Source organism: Salmo salar, chromosome ssa06, assembly GCF_905237065.1.
Source record: "Salmo salar chromosome ssa06, Ssal_v3.1, whole genome shotgun sequence".
Taxonomy (NCBI): Eukaryota; Metazoa; Chordata; class Actinopteri; order Salmoniformes; family Salmonidae; genus Salmo; species Salmo salar.
In genome coordinates, this window is record NC_059447.1 from 36,728,679 (window position 1) to 36,756,490 (window position 27,812).

Consider the following 27,812-nt stretch of genomic DNA (forward strand, 5'->3'; position numbering starts at 1 on the left):
GACACAACAACGCTCCCATGTGATTCATTTCAATACTGACCAGGTCCTCGGACGTTGACGTCCATGCAGTCCTGGTCGAACTCTCCCTGGGGCGGGGTGAGGGCCATGGAGGGGGGCATGCGGATGTCTGCAGCCGCTAGGTGGTGCTGGGTCCACTGTCTACAGTCTACAGTGTCTTCACTTTCTGACAGGATGCTGGGCTCCTCCACCTTCAGTCTCTTGGCCTCGGGGCAGTCTGTGTCGATCCACGAGTCACTGTGGTCGCCAAGCAGAGACTCCTCCACCGTCTTGGGCATGTATCTGGAGAGAGACAGGTAACACACAGTCACAATACCATAGTGGAGCAAATACATTGATTTGGAATCACCATAGGAGTGCTGGAAGTGTACTGAGGAGACAACAGAGTGACTACTCACTTCATGCCCAGTGCGTCCTGGCCTAAGGGTTCCCTGCGGTTCTTGTTGCTGCTGGGTTCCTTCTTGGGGAAGAAGCCCTCGGGGAACCACAGGGTGCTGTGTTCTCTCTTCCTGCGGCCAATCAGCACGCCCACCACCAGGATGACCAATAGGAACAGGGCTGCCACGCCCGCCAGCATCAGCTTGCCCCACTCTGGCATGTCCAAAGGGTCTTGGATCTTCTCACCTACATGATATAACAAGGACTTTACTATACAAGCTGTGGTTACAGTATTTGATGGAGAAATGACATATATATATATATATATATATATAAATGTTTGTAACGTTATCTCCTGTTATGTTTAGATGCTGTATCCTGGTATAGTGTCAGTGGGATTCTACTCACTGCGGACTTCTTTGATGGGGTAGGGGAAGCGGAGCATCTCCACGGCTGACAGGGCTCCCAGGTAGTCTGCTGCGCTGTCTGCCGACGGGAAACAGTCAGACCGCTGGGAACACAGACGGTTGTCTATCTCCAGGTACACTATGGACCCAATGACCTCCTGGTGGGGCTGCAGCTCTCGTTTGAGGCGCGCCTCTCGGCGGGTGTAGGGTCGGATCATGGGCTCTCCGTTGTGGTCCAGGCGGAAGCGCAGGGTGGTTCTCAGGATGGCGCTGAGCTTCTGCAGGAAGGCAGGGGCCGTATTCATGAGTTCGTCCGGGGGTAGCAGGACCACCAGGACCAGCACCCCGTCAGCCAGGTTCTCTGGAACCTTCCCTGCACAGTCCAGACCGTCCCAGCCACACTCCTCTGAGTTACAGCCCTGGTCACAGCGTCCGTCAGCGTAGTGGTCGATGCAGTACGCCTCGTAGATGGGACTGGTGGAGACCGAGAGAGTTACAGAGATCAGTTTAGAGGGTTTCATATAGAGGGTAAGGTGAAAGAATGAGAGAACAGAATGCTGGCGGTGGAGTACTTACTTGCAGATTTTCTCCTTGTTCTTGCAGTCAAAGTTGTCGTAGAGGCAGTCGGCGTTGTTGCACGACTCGTCACACTGGCTGTTGTTGAAGACACGCCAGCAGCGCGGGTCGGTGCAGCGCGCCCACGGGTTCACCGCCAGCGAGCAGTCGCCCCCGTCCCAGCGGCAGGGGAATGTGTTGCACTCCTTGTCGCAGACACCGTCGTTGGCCTTGCCGTGGCAGTCGGCCAGGGGGCAGGAGGGCGGCAGAGGGACCTCTATCAGCCTGGTGCTGCCCTGCTCGCAGCGCTTGCCCGCCCAGCCTTGGACACACTGGCAGAGGAAGAAGGGGAAGCTGGTCTCCTCGGTGCAGAGGCCTCCGTTGCGGCACGACTGGGAGGAGCAGCCCTCGTTACTACGGTGCTGGCACTGGGGCCCGGCGTAGCCTGTCAGGCAGGTACAGTGGGCGCCCCGCGTGGTCAGAGCACAACTACCTCCATTATAGCAAGACAACTCCCGACATGACATGCTCCTCTCACAGTTGTTCCCAGCATAGCCCTGAGGAGGGAGAACAATCACATACAATGTCAGTGTGGGTAACAAACAGATGTGGTCCACTACAGGAAGTTAGCGTTGTAATAAATCCAGGGCTCTTTGACATATGGTTCTAGGTTATGCTATGTGAGCAGGGAAGTTCAGGGAGATAGAGATGGTTGTAGAAATACCAGCTGTTTCCACAGGAGGACTAGACACTGGGTAAAGGTGTGCGACAGTGACATGTTGATACTTACCAGCTGACAGGTACAGGCGTATCCAAGGGCTGAGCTGCTGGAGACAGAACAGGCCCCTCCGTTCTGACAGGGCTGAGACTCGCACACACTGAACCTGCTCTGGCACCGCCGACCTGCACACGATAACACAAACGCGTTAGAGTGGCGCAAACAGATACAAACACACATTTACATGCACAACAATATGATTATACACACACGCGCACCCTCCTTACCTGTGAAGCCGGGCTTGCAGACACACTGGTAGTCGTTGGGGAGCTGGATGCAGTCCAGACTGTTGGCGGGGCTGCAGGGGTTGGAGTGACACTCGTTGATGTCCCCCTCACACCTCTCTCCAGTGAAGCCAGGGGGACAGTTGCAGCGGTAGCCCCCCACCCTGTCCACACAGGTACCATTGTTCAGACACTTAGGAGGAGTCCCGCGCAGCCTCAGAGGAAGAGCACAGTCATCCTCGTTGATCTCACACAGAACACCTGTAGGAGAGATGGACAGCTATCAATATTGAGTATGTTTACATGGACACTAGTCATGAAATATCAAACAGAGTATGGCATTAGTCATGTAAACACCTTACTCTGCTTATCTTAATCAGCGTAAGGTTATAATGGTAGTAAGCATACGGCGATTAAAACACCTGGGTTTCTGAGCAATCTTTTCTAATTATTAGGACATGTTAACGGCTTAATCTGACTTCCAGCGGTGTATTTGATCTGAACATGTACCAGGCAGCACCAGTGGTATATTTGATCTGAACATGTACCAGGCAGCACCAGCGGTGTATTTGATCTGTACATGTACCAGGCAGCACCAGCGGTGTATTTGATCTGAACATGTACCAGGCAGCACCAGCGGTGTATTTGATCTGTACATGTACCAGGCAGCACCAGCGGTGTATTTGATCTGTACATGTACCAGGCAGCACCAGTGGTATATTTGATCTGTACATGTACCAGGCAGCACCAGCGGTGTATTTGATCTGTACATGTACCAGGCAGCACCAGCAGCCCAGCCTCCATAACGCGTGAGTGAAGGGAGTTGGGAAAAACTGAAAGTATGCATCTCAGAAGTAGCTTTCACATACAAACTTTACATGTCCAAACTCAGATAGGCTTCCCAAAAATAACATGGCCGTTGTGGTAGACAGTTTATTTTGATTGGCAATTTTCTGCATTCATCATGTTGTGAGTATGGAAGAGGACATGTTGTGAGTATGGAAGAGGACATGTTGTGAGTATGGAAGAGGACATGTTGTGAGTATGGAAGAGGACATGTTGTGAGTATGGAAGAGGACATGTTGTGAGTATGGAAGAGGACATGTTGTGAGTATGGAAGAGGACATGTTGTGAGTATTGAAGAGGACATGTTGTGAGTATGGAAGAGGACATGTTGTGAGTATGGAAGAGGACATGTTGTGAGTATGGAAGAGGACATGTTGTGAGTATGGAAGAGGACATGTTGTGAGTATGGAAGAGGACATGTTGTGAGTATGGAAGAGGACATGTGAGTATGGAAGAGGACATGTTGTGAGTATGGAAGAGGACATGTTGTGAGTATGGAAGAGGACATGTTGTGAGTATGGAAGAGGACATGTTGTGAGTATGGAAGAGGACATGTTGTGAGTATGGAAGAGGACATGTTGTGAGTATGGAAGAGGACATGTTGTGAGTATGGAAGAGGACATGTTGTGAGTATTGAAGAGGACATGTTGTGAGTATGGAAGAGGACATGTGAGTATGGAAGAGGACATGTTGTGAGTATGGAAGAGGACATGTTGTGAGTATGGAAGAGGACATGTTGTGAGTATGGAAGAGGACATGTTGTGAGTATGGAAGAGGACATGGGTGAGTACAGAAGAGGACATGGGTGAGTACAGAAGAGGACACGTTGTGAGTACAGAAGAGGACATGTTGTGAGTATGGAAGAGGACATGGGTGAGTACAGAAGAGGACATGGGTGAGTACAGAAGAGGACACGTTGTGAGTACAGAAGAGGACACGTTGTGAGTACAGAAGAGGACATGGGTGAGTACAGAAGAGGACACGTTGTGAGTATGGAAGAGGACATGGGTGAGGACAGAAGAGGACACGTTGTGAGTACAGAAGAGGTCATGGGTGAGGACAGAAGAGGACACGTTGTGAGTACAGAAGAGGACATGGGTGAGGACAGAAGAGGACACGTTGTGAGTACAGAAGAGGACATGGGGAGGACATACCCAAGGTGCCAGGTGGGCAGGAGCAGATGTAGTGTCCCACCAGGTCAATGCAGGTGCCACCGTTCTGACATGGGTGAGACTGGCACTCGTTGACCTCCATCTCACAGTTCTCTCCGGTGTAGCCCGGCATACACTGTAGGGCCATAGACACATACCATTAACATCATATCTAGAACCATATTACAGCAACATTAAGACATTCCCTTCAGAGTTATTAGACAAACTGCAGTTTATACAGAATTCTGACTTGATTAATCCGACTCACGTCACACTGGTATCCTCCCACGTAGCCCCTGCAGGTGGCGCCGTTGCGACAGTGTTTGTCCTCACAGTGGTCCACCTGGCTCTCACAGTAGCTGTCTGTGTAGTCTGTGGGACACTTACAGTAGTGGGTGTTGCCTGTGTTGACACAGTGACCTCCGTGATGACACAGCTCGTCTGTCTGGAGGCCTGGGAGCAGACAAGAGGCCGGGGACAGTTATACCACGGTATAAATACAAACACATACTGCATACATGCACTAAACCAGGGGTGTCAAACATACGGCCTGTGGGTGGTTTGAGTAAAACGAAATATATATGTACGAAGTCAATATACTTTAAAAAGACTAAAACCAAATCAAAACAGTGTAGTAATGATAATGGGCCTATATTCATACAGTTTGTTGACTGTTTCCAGCTCTCTAATAATCACCTAAATGAAGCTAGACAGTCAGGAAGCATCGGAAAATCCCACAACTATGGATAGAGGACAATTCTTTGCTAACTTTGATGTGGAGGAAATATAACGATTTTTGTGCGCGACCCTCTGGACCTCGTTGAAGACCGAATGCGGCCCCCTGGGGCAAAATGAGTTTTACACCGCTGCGCTAAACACTTACAGTAAACACACTCACACACAAATAACAAGAACAGAGCATGCCTCCGTACCTCTCTTGAGCGCGGCAACCTCACAGGAAACCCCAGGGATGTCACAGTAGCGTCCAGACCAGCCTCCCAGACACTCGCAGGAGAAGGAGGCGTCCTTCTGACGACAGCGCCCTCCGTTCTGACAGGGAGACGAGCGTCTGCACCAGTCCACTGGCATCTGGAGAGACAGGGAAGAGAACCAGCTTAACACCACAGTATCTGAACAGTGTTTGTGTTAATGCTTTCTGGATTAGTATAGAATAGAATAGTATAGAATAGTATAGAATATAGTATAGTATAGTATAGAATATAATAGTATAGTATAGAATATAATAGTATAGAATAGAATAGTATAGCATATAATAGTATAGAATAGTATAGAATATAATAGTATAGTATAGAAAAGAATCGTATAGAATAGTATATAATATAATAGTATAGAATAGTATAGAATATAATAGTTTAGAATATAATAGTATAATATAGTATAGAATATAATAGTATAGAATATAATAGTATAGTATAGCAAAAAATAGTATAGAATAGTATAGAATATAATAGTATAGAATATAATAGTATAGAATATAATAGTATAGTATAGAAAATAATAGTATAGAATAGTATATAATATAATAGTATAGAATATAATAGTTTAGAATATAACAGTATAATATAGTATAGAATATAATAGTATAGAATATAATAGTATAGTATAGTATAGCAAAAAAATAGCATAGAATAGTATAGTATAGAACAGAATAGTATAGAATATAATAGTATAGTATAGTATAGTATAATATACGCTCTGTGTGTGTACCTGGCAGCGGTTGCCTGTGTATCCCTTGGGGCAGGAACAGCGGAAGGACTCCAGAGCGTCCTGGCAGACCCCTCCATTGAGGCAGGGCTGGGAGTCACACTCATTCACCTCATACTGGCAGTGGGAGCCTGTGAAGCCTGAGCGACAGGTACAGGAGTAGCCGTTGATCTTGTCTGTACAGGTACCTCCGTTGAAGCACGAGCTGTGGGTGTAGGGTAAACGATAGTTAAATCATCACTGCTGATCCATTCTGCACACATCAGAACACGCACTGTTTCAAAGGTCACAAAGGGCACACGTGCACGCACACAAACACGGCGGACTATGAGACTCACCTTTCAGTGCAGTCTGGGATGTTGGTCTCACAGTTAATGCCAGTGAAGCCAGGTCTGCAGGTGCAGGTGTAGCTGTTGACGTAGTCTGTGCAGGTGCCTCCGTTCTTACAGGGGGCGCTCTGACACTCGTTCACCTCCACGGCACAGCGAGGCCCCGTGAAGCCTGGCAGACAGCTACAGCGGAACGAGTTCACACCGTCCGTACAGGAACCCCCACTCAGACACGGGTCTGCAGGAAGACAGAGAGAGAGAGAGGGGTTAGGGATGAAGGAAGAGGAAGATGATATGTCTATACAGTACTATAGTTCTATGGATAATGTGATAAACTGGAGTTGGAGGAAGTAGAAGCAGAATTGGAGGCCAGTATTGTACAGCAGCAGCAGAGCCTGTGGTCCTGTGGATAATGAAGTACAGTGATATAATATTGCTAGTCTCTCATTGGTCACTCACTAGGGGCACAGTCGTTGATGTCCGTCTCACAGTTGGGCCCGGTGAAGCCGCCGCCGCAGGAGCACACGAACCCTCCCAGCGTGTTGGTGCAGGTACCACGGTTCTTACACGGGTTGGCGATGCACTCGTTCACGTCAATGTTGCACAGCTGACCTTGCCATCCTTGCTGGCAGTTGCACTGGTAGCCCAGGTAGTCAGGTGTGTTGGTGCACAGGGCATGGTTGGCGCAGGGGTTGGGGGAGCAGGGGGTGAGCACGTCGGCACAGGTGGGCCCGCTGTAGGGCAGCTCACACAGACAGGTGAAACTGGCCACGCCGTCCACACACGTGCCCTGGTTCAGACACGGACTGGACGAACACTCGTTGATGTTTACCTGGCACAGGTTACCTAGGCAACGCAGGACAGAGCGACACAAGGGAGATGTGTTAGATTACGATACAGAGTAGAGTCATTGAGTAGGTTAATTTAACATGGGGATAAACCTTACTAAGTAAACTAGTAAACTGTCTGTCACCTGCTGCAGTTCTTTTAGATATACACTAGGGGGCGTTATGAGCCAGTATATTCGATGGGACCCTTTATGGATGATCTGGAAACCAAACAAGGCCTCTTGAGTTGTGTGAAGCAATCATGAGAACAGCTGGCATGAGAACAACGTACAGAAGTTTACACGGTCTGTAGATGTTCAAATGTTTTGGTGAACACATGGATCTCCAAGTTTATTTTAAAACCGCGATTGGTGTTTATCTACCATGTGTTTGTATACTGTGAGAGTGTATAGATCACGGGTGCCTGGTGTATGTTTGTAGTGCCTCTGTGTGTCTAGAGTCAGGGTTAGGGATAGAGTCAGGGTTAGAGTCAGGGTTAGGTCAGAGAGTCAGGGTTAGGGATAGAGTCAAGGTTAGAGTCAGGGTTAGGGATAGAGTCAGGGTTAGAGTCAGGGTTAGGGATAGAGTCAAGGTTAGAGTCAGGGTTAGGGACAGAGTCAAGGTTAGAGTCAGGGTTAGGGATAGAGTCAGGGTTAGAGTCAGGGTTAGGGATAGAGTCAAGGTTAGAGTCAGGGTTAGGGATAGAGTCAATGTTAGAGTCAGGGTTAGGGATAGAGTCAGGGTTAGAGTCAGGGTTAGGGATAGAGTCAGGGTTTGGGGTAGAGTCAGGGTTAGTGATAGAGTCAGGGTTAGGGTTAAGGATAGAGTCAGGGTTAGGGATAGAGTCAGGGTTAGGGATAGAGTCAGGGTTAGGGATAAAGACAGGGTTTGGGGTAGAGTCAGGATTAGGGATAGAGTCAGGAGGTATAGAGTCAGGGTTTGGGATAGAGACAGGGTTTGGGGTAGAGTCAGGGTTAGGGATAGAGACAGGGTTTGGGGTAGAGTCAGGGTTAGTGATAGAGTCAGGGTTAGGGATAGAGTAGGGTTAGGGATAGAGTCAGGGTTTGGGGTAGAGTCCGGGTTAGGGATAGAGATAGGGTTTGGGATAGAGTCAGGGTCTGGGATAGAGATAGGGTTAGGGATAGAGTCAGGGTTAGGGATAGAGATAGGGTTAGGGATAGAGTCAGGGTCTGGGATAGAGTCAGGGTTAGGGGTAGAGTCCGGGTTAGGGATAGAGATAGGGTTTGGGATAGAGTCAGGGTTTGGGGTAGAGTCAGGGTTAGGGATAGAGATAGGGTTTGGGGTAGAGTCAGGGTTTGGGGTAGAGTCAGGGTTAGGGATAGAGATAGGGTTTGGGGTAGAGTCAGGGTTAGGGATAGAGATAGGGTTAGGGATAGAGATAGGGTTAGGGATAGAGATAGGGTTAGGGATAGAGATAGGGATAGAGATAGGGTTAGGGATAGAGATAGGGATAGAGATAGGGTTAGGGATAGAGATAGGGTTAGGGATAGAGATAGGGATAGAGATAGGGTTAGGGATAGAGATAGGGATAGAGATAGGGTTAGGGATAGAGATAGGGTTAGGGATAGAGATAGGGATAGAGATAGGGTTTGGGGTATGACAGCAGGCTGACCTCTGAAGCCGTGGCGACACTTGCAGGTGAATCCGTTCAGCTGATCGATGCAGGTGCCAGCGTTCTGACACGGGCTGGGCAGACAGTCATTACGGTCTAGGTCACAGTTCTTCCCCACCCAGCCGGGCTCACAGTCACAGCGGTAGCCGTTGATGTCGTCTCTGCAGGCGCCGTGCACACAGGGGTTGCTGCCACACTCGTCCACCTGGGAGTAACAGTAGGGAGGCTGGAAGCCCTCGGGACACTGGCAGTGGAAGCCGTTCTCCTCGTCCACACACGTCCCCCCGTTCCTGCAGGGTCCGGACGAGCACTCGTCCATCTCCACGTTGCACAGAGGGCCGGTGAAGCCTGGTTTGCACACGCAGTCGTAGCGGTTGATGCCGTCCTTGCAGATGCCATAGTCGCATGGTTTGCTGGCGCAGTCATCAAAGTTAATCTCACAGTTGGTACCTGCGTGTGCAAGAGAGAGAACACCAATCAAACAGCAGTACTAAGACAGAGGCCCCAGCAGATATTCTGTGTCCATAACCAGAATAAAGTAGAAGATATTTAGTGTTCTGAATCTCTGTTGGTACTGCTCTCTCACCTGAGGTGCCGTGCTGACACTGGCAGATGTACTTGTTGACCAGGTCCACACACTTGCCCCCATTCTGACAGGGGTTACTGTGGCACTCGTTCAGCTGGTTCTCGCAGCGGTAGCCCGTGTAGCCCGCCTCGCAGTTACACGTGTAGCTGGCGATGCCGTCCACGCAGGTGCCGTGGTGGCACGGGTCGGGCTGGCAGTTGTTGGTGTTGCTCTCGCACAGTGTGCCCTCGTACCCTTGGGGAAGAGACAACAGGAATTAGGACAGGCCTCTTGGGGTTTCTTTACGTCTCACTCTTCATCTTTTAGACAGTTTTTTGTCTTTAAATCTGCCTGCCACCCAGCCACCTCTCCTCATCCAAACCCCTCCTACCATTTCCCCTCTCCCATTCACTTCTCTCCATCTCCACTTCCCTCTTTATCCCTTTCTATTTCCTCCCCCTATTTCCCACTCTTTCTCTCTCTATGAAAGCTTCTACAGTTTGGAGTTCTGGGCCCCGTGGTTTCCATGCCGACGGTGGTGTGTGTGTGTGTGAGACTGAGCAGTGTTAGTTGGTTCGTTAGTGTGCAGAGCAGAGCCGTGTGGTGTGGTGGTGCAGAGAGAGTTGAGCGCTGCTGTGCCGGGTGTTTGGTAGGCCCCGTGGTGCTGTGGGCCAGGGCCTTGCGGTGTAGAAGGAGTAGGGCCCTTGACAAGGCTCACAGGCCTGGCTTTGTTCCCACCGGGGACAATGGGCCGCGCAACGTCTAACAGGGCCACTTCACTCAACAACGGGGGGGGGGGACAGGGAATACCAAGCAGCTGGTCACCGCTAAACAATGCAACAGGCTCCCCCATACATACACACAGCCTCCGACAAACACACACACACACACACACACACACACACACACACACACACACACACACACACACACACACACACACACACACACACACACACACACACACACACACACACACACACACACACACTAGACCAACTAACACAAACACACCTGCTCAAGAAACAAGCTAAAAACAGCTGAGCTGTTCACAGTCTTACACATAGATGTTAATATGAATGGGAATGACCTTGAGTGAGCTAAGATATACCAGAAGGCCAGTGCAGCGTGTTGGGGTGTGTGGGGGTATGTTTTGTGGGGTACAGAGGAACAGATGTCGGGGGGATGACCAGCCCTAACCCCCCGGCCCCCCAGCAGCTGCTGGCCCTGGGTGACCCTGTGTGTGATCCTGGGGTCCGAGGGACCGGCTGGGGAGAAGAGGGGATAGGGCCTAGCAGTCTCAACCCGGCAGTCTCAACCCGGCCCAGTTAGGCCCAGCCTCAACCCCAGCCCAGTCTCAACCCCAGCCCAGTCTCAACCCCAGCCCATTCTCAACCTAAACTCAGCCTCAGTCCCAGTTCATTAGCAACAGTCTAGGTCAGCAATGAGGCCGCAACAGACACACAACCAGGGAGTCGTCTGACCTGACCATCACACTCACTCTCACTGAGACCATCACCATCTATAACCCCTATAGAGGTGAGGGGACAGACTCACTCTCACTGAGACCATCACCATCTATAACCCCTATAGAGGTGAGGGGACAGACTCACTCTCACTGAGACCATCACCATCTATAACCCCTATAGAGGTGAGGAGACAGACTCACTCTCACTGAGACCATCACCATCTATAACCCCTATAGAGGTGAGGAGACAGACTCACTCTCACTGAGACCATCACCATCTATAACCCCTATAGAGGTGAGGAGACAGACTCACTCTCACTGAGACCATCACCATCTATAACCCCTATAGAGGTGAGGGGACAGACTCACTCTCACTGAGACCATCACCATCTATAACCCCTATAGAGGTGAGGAGACAGACTCACTCTCACTGAGACCATCACCATCTATAACCCCTATAGAGGTGAGGGGACAGACTCACTCTCACTGAGACCATCACCATCTATAACCCCTATAGAGGTGAGGGGACAGACTCACTCTCACTGAGACCATCACCATCTATAACCCCTATAGAGGTGAGGGGACAGACTCACTCTCACTGAGACCATCACCATCTATAACCCCTATAGAGGTGAGGGGACAGACTCACTCTCACTGAGACCATCACCATCTATAACCCCTATAGAGGTGAGGAGACAGACTCACTCTCACTGAGACCATCACCATCTATAACCCCTATAGAGGTGAGGGGACAGACTTGCCTGCTGTAGGGGCTGACTGTCAGTCTAGGACCACTCATGTATGTACACACTGGCACACACAAACACAGAACACACACCTGGACATAAAGAAATGGACATTATTATTGCTCCTTACCTTCAGCACAGCGGCACTCGTATCCGTTGGGCCGGTCGTAACACTTGGCTCCGTTCTGGCAGGGCGTGCTGGCGCACTCATCAATGTCGATCTGACACATGGTGCCAGTAAACCCTGGGACAGGCAAATACAGAGGTGAGGGGTCAGAGAAAAGCTCCAGTAGACGGGTCCACGGTGAGGTCAGCCAGAGGTCTCCAGGTTAGGCTAGGTGGGATGGTAAGGTTCTGAAATGTCTGGACAGGGTGATCCATGGACTTGAAATGTCTACTGTGATCCACAGTGTACGACCTAAACATGGTTCTGGAGAGGGTTAGGTTCTGCAATGTCTACAATCTGCAGTGTTCTGTAATGCCTGGACTTTGATGCATTCTGGGATGTCTGGTGAATTTGAGAATGTCTGGACTCTAAAGGCCTATGTTGTGTTCTGGAATGTCTGGACTCTAAAGGGCTATGTTGTGTTCTGGAATGTCTGGACTCTAAAGGGCTATGTTGTGTTCTGGAATGTCTGGACTCTAAAGGGCTATGTTGTGTTCTGGAATGTCTGGACTCTAAAGGGCTATGTTGTGTTCTGGAATGTCTGGACTCTAAAGGGCTATGTTGTGTTCTGGAATGTCTGGACTCTAAAGGGCTATGTTGTGTTCTGGAATGTCTGGACTCTAAAGGGCTATGTTGTGTTCTGGAATGTCTGCTAATGTCAAATCATGGTTCCAACTTCCAACATGTCTACCAATCGCTTAACCCAGCAAGATTTTATCTCCCACATGCTTACCATTTAAATGGATTTCTTGCCCCGACATTAACGTACATGTCAAACCAGAATAGTGAGTATGGTTGATGCCTTGGTCAGCTAGCTGAGCCATTTCATCTTGTACACGTTCTTCTAATGTCTGAAACAGCTCGTTCTCAACTTGTTCAGATGGCAGCACCACAGTAGGCTTTAAATGAACTTGTATTCCATGTCTGAGAAAAGGTTTGGCTGACAAAGCAACAGAAATCAATGAGGAAGGGGCCCTTGGAGGAGTCAATTGGTGCAGGAGGTTCAGGAATACCTAGTGGTGATTAACAGTGTGAGGAGGATGGACCTGGTCTGTGTCTCTGTGTGTCTGTGTTTCTGCTTGGTGCAGGAGGTTCAGGAATACCTAGTGGTGATTAACAGTGTGAGGAGGATGGACCTGGTCTGTGTCTCTGTGTGTCTGTGTTTCTGCTTGGTGCAGGAGGTTCAGGAATACCTAGTGGTGATTAACAGTGTGAGGAGGATGGACCTGGTCTGTGTCTCTGTGTGTCTGTGTTTCTGCTTGGTGCAGGAGGTTCAGGAATACCTAGTGGTGATTAACAGTGTGAGGAGGATGGACCTGGTCTGTGTCTCTGTGTGTCTGTGTTTCTGCTTGGTGCAGGAGGTTCAGGAATACCTAGTGGTGATTAACAGTGTGAGGAGGATGGACCTGGTCTGTGTCTCTGTGTGTCTGTGTTTCTGCTTGGTGCAGGAGGTTCAGGAATACCTAGTGGTGATTAACAGTGTGAGGAGGATGGACCTGGTCTGTGTCTCTGTGTGTCTGTGTTTCTGCTTGGTGCAGGAGGTTCAGGAATACCTAGTGGTGATTAACAGTGTGAGGAGGATGGACCTGGTCTGTGTCTCTGTGTGTCTGTGTTTCTGCTTGGTGCAGGAGGTTCAGGAATACCTAGTGGTGATTAACAGTGTGAGGAGGATGGACCTGGTCTGTGTCTCTGTGTGTCTGTGTTTCTGCTTGGGGCAGCAGGTTAGAGGGGGAGAGACAGTGGGATTGTTTTCTCTCTCAGGGACCCCCCCCCCCCCATGCCTGCATCAACTACACAGGCTCAATAGCTAGATGGGGGGTGAGGGGGGATGTCTGCCCCAGATGTAAATTGCCAACCTGAATAAGAATCTCATTAGTAAGACTGCTGTCCCTTCCACATTCCACCATAGATGGGGAGAGGAAGGGGGAGGGGTTGTGGAGGGGGGGTCACAATAGTGTCTTTGTTCAGTGGAAAGGATAGGCAGGCTGCCTCTGGGGCCTGCATGGCTTTTATGACTGGGCTCGGTTGCTCTAAACTCCCATCAGACAAAACTAGCAAGAGGAGCACTGATTCACAGGGACATTTAACTCTACATCTCACACCGACCGACACCGGCACAGGTCAGCTATTTTCATTCATGACAGGCTGGAGAGGCTCTTTGCTGTATCTCAACAGACATGAATCGGGTCTTACCTGGCTGGCAGGTGCATGTGAAGCCATTGACCATGTCCCGGCAGATTCCGTCGTTCACACAAGGGTTGCTCTCACACTCATCCACATCCACCTCACAGTAGGTCCCCATGTAGCCTGGAAAGTAAATACGCATATATATATATTTTAACATATATATTATTGGATTTTCAAACCGGACAATCAACATAATTATTATAGAACAGCCCCTGCATATACATTATTAACACAAATACCAAAGATCATATTTATTCATAAAATACAAAACTGTGAAGTGAAAAAAACGATTAATGTGGGCCTTCTATGTCCAGGAGACATGACTATATCGTTTCCCTGTCTATCTAGAGGAGTTCTAGCAGTGGAAAGAGTTCTCACAGTCTCAGTCTCGGGGGGCCACGGAAGGTTTTCAATCAACACGGCTCTTGTCAGAGTCCCAAACCACAGGGGAACGTTAGCTTTCACTCCCTGGATGGGAAACCATCACAAATACACCTAATTGAACTGCTGCCTGGGCTAAGGCTGTGACCTGGATCACCAAACCCCACCGTATTACCCCTCCCTGTCCCCGGGTCATCTTTCCCCTTAACAACTGTCCTATATTCAGTGGAATTGTGCTATAGTGTTGCAGTGTCCCCTCCATTGAGGTGAAGCTGAGTGTGGACTGGCTCTGAAGAGACAGAGGCGGCGTGGAATCAGGAAGAATCGGCCCACTCCACATGGCGCTCCAGCAGGCTAGCCGATGATGAGGAGGGTGGAGAGAGAGGAAGGCGGCTGTCTGTGGAAAATGAACGGGGAGGTGGAGGGGAAGGGGGAGGGTAGAAGCTCTGGGAAAAAGCCTCTCTCCCTTCTCTTCTCTGTGTGTGTATGAGGGGTGCAAAGTGGAGCACAGAGGGGCCCTATTGTTCTGCTCCATTCCCACCACACCACCGCTCATTATTATTCACAGCACACTCCACCCCCTCGCCTCGCTTCTCTCTCTCCCTCTCTCTCTCACCATCCAGTCCTATAGACCACGACTCCCATCTCTAATTTGCATAGTCCCCCAAACCAAACCCCCAGCCAGGATGCATGGACTGAGGACAGTGCCGTGCGTGAGAGTTTCAATGTGTTTGTGAAGGAGGGTCGGGAGCCTTGACTCTGTACCGTTCTAACTAACACACTGGCTGGCTGTCTTACTGGGACCACCGGTGGGTGGCAAGGTTATGAGCACCTCTCTAGCCCACCACCACCAGCAGCAGCAGTGAGAACGAGTTACATAATAAGATCTAGTGCTGAGGGTTGGTGGAGGGTTAGAGCTGTGGCTAATGCTGCTCTGGGAAAGTCAAGTATAAAGCCATCATCTCCAGAGTGTCTGGGGCTCAGAGGGTCTATTGTAAACAAGAGGGATGGGAGAGCAGTGAGAGATGAGATGAGACAGGACTGGGCTGTAGTTCCCTGACTGTAATTCCGTAGCTGTAGTTCCCTGACTGTAGTTCCTTGGCTGTAGTTCCCTGGCTGTAGTTCCCTGGCTGTAGTTCCCTGACTGTAATTCCTTGGCTGTAGTTCCCTGGCTGTAGTTCCCTGGCTGTAGTTCCTTGGCTGTAGTTCCCTGGCTGTAGTTCCCTGGCTGTAGTTCCCTGACTGTAATTCCGTAGCTGTAGTTCCCTGACTGTAATTCCTTGGCTGTAGTTCCCTGGCTGTAGTTCCCTGGCTGTAGTTCCCTGGCTGTAGTTCCCTGACTGTAATTCCTTGGCTGTAGTTCCCTGGCTGTAGTTCCTTGGCTGTAGTTCCCTGGCTGTAGTTCCGTAGCTGTAGTTCCCTGGCTGTAGTTCCGTAGCTGTAGTTCCCTGGCTGTAGTTCCCTGGCTGTAGTTCCGTAGCTGTAGTTCCCTGGCTGTAGTTCCCTGGCTGTAGTTCCGTAGCTGTAGTTCCCTGGCTGTAGTTCCTTGGCTGTAGTTCCCTGGCTGTAGTTCCTTGGCTGTAGTTCTCTGGCTGTAGTTCCGTAGCTTTAGTTCCCTAGCTGTAGTTCCCTGGCTGTAATTCTCTGGCTGTAGTTCCGTAGCTGAAGTTCCCTGGCTGTAGTTCCGTAGCTGTAGTTCCCTGGGTGTAGTTCCCTGGCTGTAGTTCCCTGGCTTTAGTTCCTTGGCTGTAGTTCTCTGGCTGTAGTTCCGTAGCTTTAGTTCCCTGTAGTTTCCTGTAGTTCCCTAGCTGTACTTCTCTGTAGTTCTCTGGCTGTAGTTCAGCAGCTGTTGTTCCCTGTAGTTCCCTAGCTGTACTTCTCTGTAGTTCTCTGGCTGTAGTTCAGTAGCTGTAGTTCCCTGTAGTTCCCTAGCTGTACTTCTCTGTAGTTCTCTGGCTGTAGTTCAGTAGCTATAATTCCCTGTAGTTCCCTAGCTGTACTTCTCTGTAGTTCTCTGGCTGTAGTTCAGTAGCTGTAGTTCCCTAGCTGTATTTCTCTGTAGTTCTCTGGCTGTAGTTCAGTAGCTATAATTCCCTGTAGTTCCCTAGCTGTACTTCTCTGTATTTCTCTGGCTGTAGTTCAGTAGCTGTAGTTCCCTGTATTTCTCTGGCTGTAGTTCAGTAGCTGTAGTTCCCTAGCTGTATTTCTCTGTCTGTAGTTCAGTAGCTGTAGTTCCCTGTAGTTCCCTAGCTGTATTTCTCTTGCTGTAGTTCAGTAGCTGTAGTTCCCTGTAGTTCCGTAGCTGTATTTCTCTGGCTGTAGTTCAGTAGCTATAATTCCCTGTAGTTCCCTAGCTGTACTTCTCTGTAGTTCTCTGGTTGTAGTTCAGTAGCTGTATTTCTCTGTAGTTCTCTGGCTGTAATTCCCTGTAGTTTCCTGTAGTTCCCTAGCTGTACTTCTTTGTAGTTCTCTGGCTGTAGTTCAGTAGCTGTAGTTCCCTGTAGTTCCCTAGCTGTACTTCTCTGTAGTTCTCTGGCTGTAGTTCAGTAGCTATAATTCCCTGTAGTTCCCTAGCTGTAGTTCTCTGTAGTTCTCTGGCTGTAGTTCAGTAGCTATAATTCCCTGTAGTTCCCTAGCTGTACTTCTCTGTAGTTCTCTGGCTGTAGTTCAGTAGCTGTAGTTCCCTAGCTGTATTTCTCTGTAGTTCTCTGGCTGTAGTTCAGTAGCTATAATTCCCTGTAGTTCCCTAGCTGTACTTCTCTGTATTTCTCTGGCTGTAGTTCAGTAGCTGTAGTTCCCTGTATTTCTCTGGCTGTAGTTCAGTAGCTGTAGTTCCCTAGCTGTATTTCTCTGTCTGTAGTTCAGTAGCTGTAGTTCCCTGTAGTTCCCTAGCTGTATTTCTCTTGCTGTAGTTCAGTAGCTGTAGTTCCCTGTAGTTCCGTAGCTGTATTTCTCTGGCTGTAGTTCAGTAGCTATAATTCCCTGTAGTTCCCTAGCTGTACTTCTCTGTAGTTCTCTGGTTGTAGTTCAGTAGCTGTATTTCTCTGTAGTTCTCTGGCTGTAGTTCAGTAGCTATAATTCCCTGTAGTTCCCTAGCAGTACTTCTCTGTATTTCTCTGGCTGTAGTTCAGTAGCTGTATTTCCCTGTATTTCTCTGGCTGTAGTTCAGTAGCTGTAGTTCCCTGTAGTTCCCTAGCTGTATTTCTCTGGCTGTAGTTCAGTAGCTGTAGTTCCCTGTAGTTCCCTAGCTGTATTTCTCTGGCTGTAGTTCAGTAACTGTAGTTCCCTGTAGTTCCCTAGCTGTATTTCTCTGGCTGTAGTTCAGTAGCTGTAGTTCCCTGTAGTTCCCTAGCTGTAGTTCTCTGGCTGTAGTTCAGTAGCTGTAGTTCCCTGTATTTCTCTGGCTGTAGTTCAGTAGCTGTAGTTCCCTGTAGTTCCCTAGCTGTAGTTCTCTGGCTGTAGTTCAGTAGCTGTAGTTCCCTGTAGTTCCCTAGCTGTATTTCCCTGGCTGTAGTTCAGTAGCTGTAGTTCCCTAGCTGTATTTCTCTGGCTGTAGTTCAGTAGCTGTAGTTCCCTGTATTTCTCTGGCTGTAGTTCAGTAGCTGTAGTTCCCTAGCTGTATTTCTCTGGCTGTAGTTCAGTAGCTGTAGTTCCCTGTATTTCTCTGGCTGTAGTTCAGTAGCTGTAGTTCCCTAGCTGTAGTTCAGTAGCTGTAGTTCCCTGTAGTTCCCTAGCTGTATTTCTCTGGCTGTAGTTCAGTAGCTGTAGTTCCCTGTAGTTCCCTAGCTGTATTTCTCTGGCTGTAGTTCAGTAGCTGTAGTTCCCTGTAGTTCCCTAGCTGTATTTCTCTGGCTGTAGTTCAGTAGCTGTAGTTCCCTGTAGTTCCCTAGCTGTATTTCTCTGGCTGTAGTTCAGTAGCTGTAGTTCCCTGGCTGTAGTTCTGTGCTGTGAGGTGTCTCTAGGTGGTCGAGGTGTGGTCCTACCTGGCATGCAGATGCAGGTGAACTCTCCGATGCGGTCCAGACAGGTGGCATCGTTCTGGCAGGGCATGGACAGACACTCGTTGATGTCGATCTCACAGCGGGGGCCGGCGTAGCCTCGACCACACTGGCACTGGAAGGACCCCTCCGTGTTCACACACTTCCCAAAGTGTTCACAGGGGTTGGCACCTGCAGGCAGAGGGAACAGGGGTCAGTGCACCCGCTCACACACAGTACATATAGGGCGGGGCCAGGTGAGATAGGACCAACACAAAGCAGAGGGCGGTGCTAAATAATATGCCATCTTACCAATGGAACACTCGTCCATGTCCTGGTTGCAGGCTCCGCCCACGAAGCCGGCGGGACAGGTGCAGATGGCGCGCCCGTTCAGGGGGTTGGTGTCACACACGGCGCCCTCGTTACAAGGGTTGCTGACGCACGCGTCGTCCAGGTGACACAGCAGACCTGAGGGAGGGGACACAGGGACAAACAGAGCCATGTCAGGAACACTGTCCTAACTTACATATAGCTGACTGGGACTAGGACTGCAAAATTCTGGAAACTTCCATGGTTTTCCAGACCGGGATTTCAGGAAAACCAGGTAATTTGGGGAAAGTTCCCGGAATTTCACAACCCTAACTAGGTCACAGAGAAACAAGTGGACCAGCGGACTCACCGGTTTTCCCCACGGGGCATTCGCAGAAGAAGGACGCCACGCGGTCGTGGCAGGTGGCGCCGTTGAAGCACACGGCGGTGGCACAGTCGTCGATGTTCTCGCTGCAGTCGTCTCCCGTCCAGCCGTTGACGCACACGCAGGTGTGCCCCCCGATGGTGTTGAAGCAGGTGCCTCCGTTATGGCAGGCGTTGGGCTGCATAAGGCACTCATTGACATCCTCTGCACAGTACTGACCTGTCCACTCAGGTGGGCACTGGCAATTATAGGTGTTGACTCCATCCACACACAGGCCCCCATTCATACACCTATGCCCTGGGCAGTCGTCCACGTTCGTCTCACAGTTGTGTCCCTCGAACCCTGACAGAGAGAGAGAGAGAGAGAGAGAGAGAGAGAGAGAGAGAGAGAGAGAGAGAGAGAGGGAGAGAGAGAGAGAGAGAGAGAGGGAGAGGTGAGCCAAGAAGCTAGGTCTCAGGGATAACAGGCACTGCCATTTGAGTTAAGTGTTCACTAACACATCCAATGCCCCCCACTTCCATTCATATGGTCTTCCTAAACATTCCCCTCTGCTTCCCACATCCGTGGAGGTGAAGGGCAGAGAGGGGCAGTAAAAGTGTTTACATGTTCTCATGGCGTGGTGTTTCCCACAGTAGGCAGCAGCAGAGCACCAGCGAGAGCCCTGACACCACCGGGCTGACACACAGCGCTGTGCTGTGCTACAGAGGTCCACTACTCCCTGCCATGTTTGCTTGTTTTACAATCTCTCACAGTTTCAATGACTTCCTCTCCGGCCCAGAGACATTTCCTGTCAGCTCCCAGGAGGGAAGCCAGAAGGGCCATGAAGTAAATTCCTCCTGAAGGGAGGCAGTTTGGAGCAGAGCAGCGGCCCACTCTCCTCTCCCAACCCCCGTTTGTCCCCCCCATCCCGTCAACAAACTATTAATAGCAGCCAGAGAGAGAGAGAGAGAGAGAGAGAGAGAGAGAGAGAGAGAGAGAAAGGCATGGGAACCTGAGAAAGACAGGGGAGTAGATCCACATCCCACCAGACAGCACTAGCAGCTACGTCAGACAGCCTGCCTGGGGAACCCTGAGAAAGACCTGGGGTTTATAGTGACTGGCGGGGCTCTGGGGTCTGTGTTGAGGCTGTGTGTGTGTGTGTGTGTGTGGGCCAGTTTATGAGCCAATCAGTTTACCTGGCAGGCAGGCACAGTCGTAGGTGTGATCTCCGGTCGGGCGGCAGGTGCCCCCGTTGATGCACTGGGAGGGGGCGCAGGGCAGGGAGGACACCTCGCAGGTGCGCCCGCTGTACCCAGGTGGGCACTGGCAGCGGAAGGAACCATGGGTGTTCATGCAGAGGCCTGCGTTGAGACAGACGCCAGACTTGCGGCACTCGTCGATATCGTTGCGGCAGTTCTTCCCCTGGAACCCGGGCGGGCAGGAACAGTTATAGTGGTTATTCCAACTGGCACAGCGGGCGCCATTGGCACAGGGGCTGGTGGCACAGGCGTCTATGAGGGAGCAGTCTTGACCTGTAGATAGATAAGGGATGCAATGTCTCATTATGAACATTTTAGTTAACACCTAAACCTAATATATGCTTTAAAACTTGCTATAAGCATGCATGAGCCTTCAACTGCCTCTCATCATTGTACTTGCATACTGTAACTCCACTCTGTCAGTAAACACTGATCCACACGGACAGACAGACAGACAGACGAACCTCTGAACCCTCTCTGGCACACACAGGTGAACTGTGGCATTCCGTTGGCCACCTGGCTCTTGCAGGCGGCTCCGTTGAGGCATGGCGACCGGTGACAGGGGTCCAGGCTTTGGCACAGAGGCCCGATGTACCCCGGCCGACATCTGGACAGAAATACGGAACACAGCATGTTAGACCCTAGGTTAGACTGACAGACAACCCCGTTCCCAGCTCCCATCATGCTCCTGCTCCACCCCCTGACAGACACCTGGGCAGGCGCCCCTGACTCTGTCTCAGAGCCTGGAAGGAGTCAGTCCCCTTGGCCCTGTACTGGGTGGGTTCCATTCAGTCAGAATATTTATACTGCAAGGCCACACACACACACATTACACACACTATTTCTAATTCGGAAACAGATGTAAACCATCGGTCATTGTCTTTCTCTCTTGTCTGTAAAAGACAAGACATGCACTCTCTCCATTTCCCTCTCCCTCTGTTGTTCCCAGCTGGAAAGCATCACTCTCTCCATGCCAGTTCACATTCTTCCACCATTACTCCTTTTCCGCACTTCAGCTCTCACTTTTCCCCTCGTCCGTTAAAACAAGCACGCCCAAAACCAGCAGCATGTCAACAATGTCAGACCACCTGTGACATAGCTGACCAATGAGAGATGCAGACATTAGGAACCAGGATTCCACTAACACAACATTTCACTGACTCTGAGAGCTGCTTTCGAACGATTGTAAAGACTAGGTGAGAAATAAATGTCTCTGCTTCCTGGACCTCTTCCTAGTTGTTGTTTTCCAGTAACGAATCACACCATCTTGATGGACGACTAAAGCCTGAACTAAAAGTGTGCAGGTAGGGTGAGGTAAACAACAGGTTTCCTGTGGCCCACTCCAGGGGCCCCAGGGGTGGGAGAGCTCGGCGAAGCAGCACCTATTGGGGTCTGTTTGAGAGGGAGGCCAGTGTGATAGGTAGATAACCCTACATCCGCCCAGGGACAGGGAGCCCCGGTCCGGCCAAGGGATAGGGACGGGAATTGTCTCCCACTTCAAACAGGTCGTTTGAAGCTGATGACAGGGCAGTGATGGCTGGGCCCTGGCCCTCCCTCGGGGCCCGCTCTCCTCTTTCACTGTAAAATAACCCCCGGGCAGAAAACAACAATGGCTTTTCCTCTTCTTGTTTGCAGGAGGGGGTAGATCATCTCTGTTACTTTTTGTGCTTCTTTTGTGACCTACTCTCTCTCTCTCTCTCTCCTCCCTCAATCTGCTTTTATGACTCTGCTCTCTGACTGGGGGGCCTGAGGCTAGTGCAGGGAGATGAGGTGCTGTTTCTACCCGTAGGGGCCACTCTTCTTGTGGGTTACCAGGTCCTGTGTGCTGAATACTGAGCCGGCCTGCTCTCTGTCTCTCTAATACACTGTGTTCCACTGGCTGCTCTGCTCCGCTTCCTAAAAACAAGACTGCTCAGTGTTCTGTGGCCTTTCTTTCTACCTGCCATGACAATGGCGAGACCGAGAAGCCACAGGGCTCAGCATGGAGAGGCAGGCACACCCACATGAATGTTTCATCCGTAGACACACACACACACACACACACACACACACACACACACACACACACACACACACACACACACACACACACACACACACACACACACACACACACACACACACACACACACACCGGACCTAAAATCCAGAGAAACACAGGAAAGTCCTCCTCAGACAATTTGTTTCCCCTCTAAACTTTCAACGATATGCTGAAGAATTACAAGATTATTCAAGTACGCCGCTCTGATTAATTAGACAACCGGTCATTTTGAACAGAACTGCCATCACAGTAAAAACCTAGTGGTTCTTGGCAGTTGGGACAGTGTTGGGGCCTGAGAGAGTTATGCTCCTCTACATGGAAGAAGAGCTTGAGCAGCAATATGGAGAGACAGAGAGAGCGAGAGAGAGAGAGAGGGGGAAAGGTCCTGCTGGCTCGCTTAGTTTCCACGGCTACTCCTCCCGTGTCCCAAAGCTCCTGTAGCATAGGCCTGGCTTTCCCTATGAACCCACTCACACGCTGGGAGGTCAGATGTCAAAGGTCACCAGTCTGATTGTAATGATAATGTCAGTCAGGCTGTGGAAAGGAGGGGGCAGAGCTGGCTGGGGGATGTGGGTGGTTGTGGGAAGGGAAGGCGGGGGTTGGGGGGATTCTGTTGGAGAGAGAATGTCTTTGGGAGAGTATGGGTGGGGTATAGAGGGGGGTCTGGTCCAGAGAGAATGTCTTTGGGAGGGTATGGGTGGGGTATAGAGGGGGGTCTGGTCCAGAGAGAATGTCTTTGGGAGGGTATGGGTGGGGTATAGAGGGGGGTCTGGTCCAGAGAGAATGTCTTTGGGAGGGTATGGGTGGGGTATAGAGGGGGGTCTGGTCCAGAGAGAATGTCTTTGGGAGGGTATGGGTGGGGTATAGAGGGGGGTCTGGTCCAGAGAGAATGTCTTTGGGAGGGTATGGGTGGGGTATAGAGGGGGGTCGTGTCCAGAGAGAATGTATTTGGGAGGGTATGGGTGGGGTATAGAGGGGGGTCTGGTCCAGAGAGAATGTCTTTGGGAGGGTATGGGTGGGGTATAGAGGGGGGTCTGGTCCAGAGAGAATGTCTTTGGGAGGGTATGGGTGGGGTATAGAGTAGAGATCGACCGATCAATCGGAATGGCCGATTAATTAGGGCCGATTTCAAGTTTTCATAAGAATCGGTAATCGGTATTTTTGGACACCGATTTGCCGATTTTGAAAAAAAGATTTTTACACCTTTATTTAACTAGGCAAGTCAGTTAAGAACACATTCTTATTTTCAATGATGGCCTAGGAACGGTGGGTTAACTGCCTTGTTCAAGGGCAGAACGACAGATTTTTACCTTGTCAGCTCGGGGATTCAATCTTTTAACCTTACGGTTAACTAGTCCAACGCTCTAACCACCTGCTTTACATTGCACTCCACGAGGAGCCTGCCTGTTACGCGAATGCAGTAAGAAGCCAAGGTAAGTTGCTAGCTAGCATTAAACTTATCTTATAAAAAACAATCACGCAATCATAATCACTAGTTAACTACACATGGTTGATGATATTACTAGTTTAGCTAGCCTGTCCTGCGTTGCATATAATCGATGCGGTGCGCAGTCGCAAAAAAGGACTGTCATTGCTCCAACGTGTACCTAACCATAAACATCAATGTCTTTCTTAAAATCAATACACAAGTATATATTTTTAAACCTGCATATTTAGCTCAAATAAATCCAGGTTAGCAGGCAATATTAACCAGGTGAAATTGTGTCACTTCTCTTGCGTTCATTGCATGCAGAGTCAGGGTATATGCAACAGGTTGGGCCGCCTGGCTCGTTGCGAACTAATTTGCCAGAATTTTACGTAATTATGATATAACATTGAAGGTTGTGCAATGTAACAGGAATATTTAGACTTTGGGATGCCACCCGTTAGATAAAATACGGAACGGTTCCGTATTTCACTGAAAGAAAAAACGCTTTGTTTTCGAGATGCTAGTTTCCGGATTGGACCATATTAATGACCTAAGGCTCGTATTTCTGTGTGTTTATTATATTATAATTAAGTCTATGATTTGATAGAGCAGTCTGACTGAGCAGTGGTAGGCACCAGCAGGCTCGTAAGCATTCATTCAAACAGCACTTTCGTGTGTTTTGCCAGCAGCTCTTCACAATGCTTCAAGCATTGCGCTGTTTATGACTTCAAGCCTATCAACTCCCAAGATTAGGCTGGTGTAACCGATGTGAAATGGCTAGCTAGTTAGCGGGGTGCGCGCTAATAGGGTTTCAAACGTCACTCGCTCTGAGACATGGAGTCGTTGTTCCCCTTGCTCTACATGGGTAACGCTGCTTCGAGGGTGGCTGTTGTCGATGTGTTCCTGGTTCGAGCCCAGGTAGAAGTGAGGAGAGGGACGGAAGCTATACTGTTACACTGGCAATACTAAAGTGCCTATAAGAACATCCAATAGTCAAAGGTATATGAAATACAAATCGAAAAGAGAGAAATAGTCCTATAATTCCTATAATAACTACAACCTAAAACTTCTTACCTGGGAATATTGAAGACTCATGTTAAAAGGAACCACCAGCTTTCATATGTTCTCATATTCTGAGCAAGGCACTTAAACGTTAGCTTTCTTACATGGCACATAATGCACTTTTACTTTCTTCTCCAACACTTTGTTTTTGCATGATTTAAACCAAATTGAACATGTTTCATTATTTATTTGAGGCTAAATTGATTTTATTTATGTATTATATTAAGTTAAAATAAGTGTTCATTCAGTATTGTTGTAATTGTCATGATTACAAATAAATAAAAAAATCGGTCGATTAATCGGCACCGGGTTTTTTGGCCCTCCAATAATCGGTATTGAAAAATTATTTAAAAATCATAATCGGTCAACCTCTAGTATAGAGGGGGGTCTGGTCCAGAGAGAATGTCTTTGGGAGGGTATGGGTGGGGTATAGAGGGGGATCTGGTCCAGAGAGAATGTCTTTGGGAGGGTATGGGTGGGGTATAGAGGGGGGTCTGGTCCAGAGAGAATGTCTTTGGGAGGGTATGGGTGGGGTATAGAGGGGGGGTCTGGTCCAGAGAGAATGTCTTTGGGAGGGTATGGGTGGGGTATAGAGGGGGTCTGGTCCAGAGAGAATGTCTTTGGGAGGGTATGGGTGGGGTATAGAGGGGGGTCTGGTCCAGAGAGAATGTCTTTGGGAGGGTATGGGTGGGGTATAGAGGGGGGTCTGGTCCAGAGAGAATGTCTTTGGGAGGGTATGGGTGGGGTATAGAGGGGGGGTCGTGTCCAGAGAGAATGTATTTGGGAGGGTATGGGTGGGGTATAGAGGGGGGTCTGGTCCAGAAAGAATGTCTTTGGGAGGGTATGGGTGGGGTATAGAGGGGGGGTCTGGTCCAGAGAGAATGTCTTTGGGAGGGTATGGGTGGGGTATAGAGGGGGTCTGGTCCAGAGAGAATGTCTTTGGGAGGGTATGGGTGGGGTATAGAGGGGGGTCTGGTCCAGAGAGAATGTATTTGGGAGGGTATGGGTGGGGTATAGAGGGGGGTCTGGTCCAGAGAGAATGTCTTTGGGAGGGTATGGGTGGGGTATAGAGGGGGGTCTGGTCCAGAGAGAATGTCATGTCATATTTCCTGTAATCCCTCGTCCCCTGCTCTGAAAACACTATCTGAATCGCATATCCCTGTTGCCCTGGCAACCTCACAGACGAACGAGCAAGCCCTGACACCCGACCAATCACCCGCCTCACCCCCCACCCCCTCCCTCCCAAGCCTTCGTCCCCTTAGCTATTTGTCATGGCTTGGCTGGGTTTATTTAGAAGCAAATTAACTATGTCTGGAATTTAGGGTGTCACCCAGGAAGAAACGAGGACAGCGCTGCGTCGCCACAAAGAGAGGTTTGGACGGACTGAGGAGGGGAAGGGGAACCGCTTGGAGGTTTAAAAACTAACAACACAGACTGACACTCAAACTCTTCTGAGGCCATTCTGTGCTGTGGCCATTTAAAACGCTGAAGAAAGAACCGCAGAACAGCCATCTTTTATGGCCTGTTGTTCTGTTCTAAAGGCCTTCACAACTCTCCTGGACAGACAGACAGACAGGGAATAACTTACAGCTACTTCTAGAAACTAGCGGATGTGAGAATGTATGTGTGTGTGTTTGTCTGAGGCACAGTGAATGAGACCCGGGCAGTCACACTCAAATCTTTTTGACTTCTATTCTGTTGATACGGCAGTTAAAAGTTTAAGGGAGAGAGGAGAATCTCAACCCGACGACTTGTGGACAGAGCTGCATAATGTGACTAATACTGACTGAGAGATGTTACAATTCAGGAAGTAAGGGTAAAAGAGTATGACTGGATTGTGAGAATAAATCAGGTGTGTGTGTGTGTGTGTGTGTGTGGGTGTGGGTGTGGGTGTGTGTGTGTGTGTGTGTGTGTGTGTGTGAGTGTGAGTGTGAGTGTGTGTGTGTGTGTGTGTGTGTGTGTGTGTGTGTGTGTGTGTGTGTGTGTGTGTGAGTGTGTGTGTGAGTGTGTGTGTGTGTGTGTGTGTGTGTGTGTGTGTGTGTGTGTGTGTGTGTGTGTGTGTGTGAGTGTGTGTGTGTGTGTGTGTGTGAGAGAGTGTGTGTGTGTGTGTGTGTGTGTGTGTGAGAGTGTGTGTGTGTGTGTCTGTGATTGAGCAGCAGCAGCGGTAGAGCAGGAGGGAATGCAGTGGAGAGATTGTTTGCTTTCCTTTAAAAACACAGAGTCCAGCAGCCAAAACACACATTCTTTTGTCAGGGCCTTGGCCATTGTCAACATGCTACTCCCGGAACACATAACTAGACCAGGGTTCTGTCAGTCTCGTAGCTGTGGAGGACGCTATTTTGTCCTGCACCTGTGGTTCAGTCAGGCAGCCTTATCAGAATCTGGGAGTTCAGTTCAGACTTTTACAGCCATCTGGATTCCACCACTGTTGTGAAAGTCCTTGTCCACTGAGACTGCTGTAGTGTAGCCTAGCAGAGCAGTAACTGTTGGACCTTCGACCAGAGCCAGGAAGTGTTAAGTGTTTAGTGGTAGGATGTGGAGAGAGCAGGTGTGTGTGTGGGGGGGGTGGGTGGGGGATGTTGCGCAACCTCTGTCAAGATTTACTGAGGGCTGGCTCCTGACCTTTGAGGAAGAGAGTGTGCCAGAGCCAGACGAGGGGGAGGTCCGTGGGGTGCAGCGGGGCCGGGGCCAGAAAAGCCAGGGTAATCTCCTCACGTCACAACAGACCTGAGGGTTAACACCAGCTGCAGCCCCACTCAGCCCCAGCCAGCACCATGCATCTGTCCACATCTGTCAGAGAGACTCAGGCTGCCTGGTGTTGGTCCGCTCTGCCAGGGCTTTACTTTACTCTTGCTAGAACAATGGAGCTATTCTGCCTGGCTGGTGGACGAGGCACGAACACCAACACACACACACACACACGACATTACCTCACAAACACTCACATGCAATGGAGTGACTTTTTACACCTTCAACCAAAAGGGCAC

The 27,812-nt window shown here is 49.8% G+C and overlaps 1 protein-coding gene across 1 annotated transcript in view; it reads right to left on the reverse strand.

Moving 5' to 3' along the window:
• Positions 1-27,812, reverse strand: part of LOC106607201 (neurogenic locus notch homolog protein 2) — a 51,296-nt gene that overhangs the window by 5,365 nt on the left and 18,119 nt on the right. The window contains exons 3-23 of the mRNA XM_045720475.1: positions 20,758-20,900; positions 20,231-20,566; positions 19,041-19,397; positions 18,674-18,829; positions 18,368-18,553; positions 14,010-14,123; positions 11,781-11,894; positions 9,458-9,691; positions 8,872-9,321; positions 6,871-7,257; positions 6,421-6,649; positions 6,086-6,287; positions 5,290-5,446; positions 4,626-4,810; positions 4,361-4,493; positions 2,364-2,621; positions 2,149-2,261; positions 1,380-1,915; positions 805-1,277; positions 417-642; positions 41-300 (exon numbers count right to left, since the gene is read on the reverse strand). Coding sequence (XP_045576431.1) covers positions 41-300; positions 417-642; positions 805-1,277; positions 1,380-1,915; positions 2,149-2,261; positions 2,364-2,621; positions 4,361-4,493; positions 4,626-4,810; positions 5,290-5,446; positions 6,086-6,287; positions 6,421-6,649; positions 6,871-7,257; positions 8,872-9,321; positions 9,458-9,691; positions 11,781-11,894; positions 14,010-14,123; positions 18,368-18,553; positions 18,674-18,829; positions 19,041-19,397; positions 20,231-20,566; positions 20,758-20,900 — 5,249 coding nt within the window. The remainder of the gene's footprint in view (positions 1-40; positions 301-416; positions 643-804; positions 1,278-1,379; positions 1,916-2,148; positions 2,262-2,363; positions 2,622-4,360; positions 4,494-4,625; positions 4,811-5,289; positions 5,447-6,085; positions 6,288-6,420; positions 6,650-6,870; positions 7,258-8,871; positions 9,322-9,457; positions 9,692-11,780; positions 11,895-14,009; positions 14,124-18,367; positions 18,554-18,673; positions 18,830-19,040; positions 19,398-20,230; positions 20,567-20,757; positions 20,901-27,812) is intronic.